Raw genomic sequence first — 2166 nt, forward strand, 5'->3', positions numbered from 1 at the left:
GAGCCGGTTATTGAACCACCTGGCTGACCTAGTGCAGAGGGATCATGTCTACTTGGCCTCACTGGAGATCTTGGACAATGGGAATCCTTTCCAGGCATCTTATGCCTTAGACCTGGATGAGCTCATCAAGGTTTACTGCTACTTTGCCGGCTGGGCTGACAAGTGGCATGGCAAAACCATTCCCATGAATGGTGAGCATTTCTGTTTTACCCAGCATGAGCTGGTGGGTATCTGTGGCCAGATAATCCCCTGGAACTTCCCCGTGGTCATGCAAGGGCTGGAAGCTCGCCCCTGTGCTTGCCACAGGCAACACTGTGGTCATGAAGGTGGCAGAGCAGACTCCACTTTCTACCCTGTAGCCTCCCTCAGCAAGGAGGCAGGCTTTCCTCCCAGGGTGGTAAACATCATCACAGGCTATGGTCCCACCGCAGGAGCGGGCATCGCCCAGCACATGGAGGTTGATAAAGTTGCCTTCCCTGGCTCCACCAAGGTGGGCCACCTGATTCAGAAGGCCGCTGGTGAGTCCAATCTTAAGAGAGTCACACTGGAGCTGGGTGGGAAGAGCCCCAGCATCGTGCTGGCTGATGCTGACATAGGTCACCCCATGGTCCAGTGTCACGAAGCCCTCTTCTTCAACGTGGGCCAGTGCTGTTGTGCAGGTCCCTGGACCTTCGTGGAAGAATCCATCTATGATGAGCTGCTTGAGAGAACTGTGGAGAAAGCCAACCAGAGAAAAGTTGGGAACCCCTTTGAGCTAGATCCCCAGCAGGAGCCCCAGGTCAACAAGGAACAGTTTGAACAAATCCTGGGCTATGGCCAGCTTGGCCAGAAGGAAGGGACCAAACTTCTCTGTGCATGGTGGGGGGAGCATTTTGGGGTACATGGCTTCTTTATCAAGCCCACCATCTTTGGGGGTGTGCAGGATGACATGAGGATTTCTCAGGAGGAGATCTTTGGGTCCGTGTAGCCATTGTTCAAGTTTAAGAAGATCAAGGAGGTCACTGAGAGGGCCAACACCACCAGGTATGGGCTGGCTGCAGCTGTGTTCACCGGGGACCTGGACAAGGCCATGTACTTCACCCAGGATCTCCAAGCTGGCACAGTGTGGGTGAACACCTACCACATCGTCACCTGCCACAGGCCATTTGGAGGCTTTAAGGAATCTGTTATTGGGAGGGAGCTGGGGGAGGACGGGCTGAGAGCCTACACGGAGGTGAGGATGGTCACTGTCAAGGTTCCTCAGAAGAACTCATGAGAATGGCCCTTGTGGACGACCAGTAACTCCACAGCCTCTAGAACAGAGGAGGCCGAACTTCTAAAAAAATATTTTCTCTTTGTTTTCTTATTTAGCTATGTATCCTTTTTATTTGCTTCAAAGGGAATCCCAGCAAATCAGAGCTATTCTACTTACAGCAGGGATAGAGCTGGGCTCAGAGTTCTTCACCCACCATGAAACCTTGAAGTCTCTGGGAGACTGATTAACCCCATTGACTATTCAGACACAAAAAGGAAAGAAGGACCTATACATGCTACCATAGGAGTAAACCTTGAAAATGTCAAGCCAATGTACTAGGCCATATTTTGTGTGATTCCATTCCCTCCCTCCCTGCCTGCCTTCCCCCGCCCCCCTGTCGGTTGTGGGGCTTGAACTCTGGGCGTGGGTACTGTCCCTCAGCTCTTCAGCTCAAGGCTAGCACTCTAGGGCTGGGAAGGTGGCTCAGTGGTAGAGTGTTTGTCTTGCATGCATGAGGCCCTGGGTTGGATTCCCCAGCACCACATAAGCAAAAAGAAAAAAAAGCTGGAAATGGCACTGTGGCTCAAGTGGTAGAGCACTAGCCTTCAGCTGAAGAGCTGAGGGACAGCGCCCAGGCCCAGAGTTCAGGCCCCACGACGGGACCCCCTCCCTCCCCCAAAAAAGCTAGCACTCTACCACTTGAGCCACAGCACCACTTCCAGTTTTCTGAGTGGTTTATTGGAGGTAAGAGTCTCATGGACTTTCCTGCCTGGGCTGGCTTTGAACCGTGATCCTCAGATCTCAGCCTCCTGACTAGCTAGGATTACAGGCATGAGCCATATCTATAATATATGCATGTAGAAATTAGAGTTGAGGTTGTCTGGAGGGAGAGGGGGTTAGGGAAACTACTTATGGGTGGGATTTCTTTGGGG

The 2166-nt window shown here is 52.3% G+C and overlaps 1 protein-coding gene across 1 annotated transcript in view; it reads left to right on the top strand.

Moving 5' to 3' along the window:
• The window catches only part of LOC138816180 (aldehyde dehydrogenase X, mitochondrial-like), a 1437-nt gene extending 182 nt beyond the window's left edge, over window positions 1-1255 (top strand). Inside the window, 3 exon segments of the mRNA XM_070005749.1 lie at window positions 1-271; window positions 273-354; window positions 357-1255. The exon segment at window positions 1-271 is cut by the window's left edge and continues 182 nt beyond it. Of these exon segments, the coding sequence (XP_069861850.1) occupies window positions 1-271; window positions 273-354; window positions 357-1255 (1252 nt within the window).
• Window positions 1256-2166: the final 911 nt, after the last annotated feature.

Source organism: Dipodomys merriami, unplaced genomic scaffold (assembly GCF_024711535.1).
Source record: "Dipodomys merriami isolate MVZ:Mamm:240054 unplaced genomic scaffold, mDipMer1.0.p SCAF_11, whole genome shotgun sequence".
NCBI lineage: Eukaryota > Metazoa > Chordata > Mammalia > Rodentia > Heteromyidae > Dipodomys > Dipodomys merriami.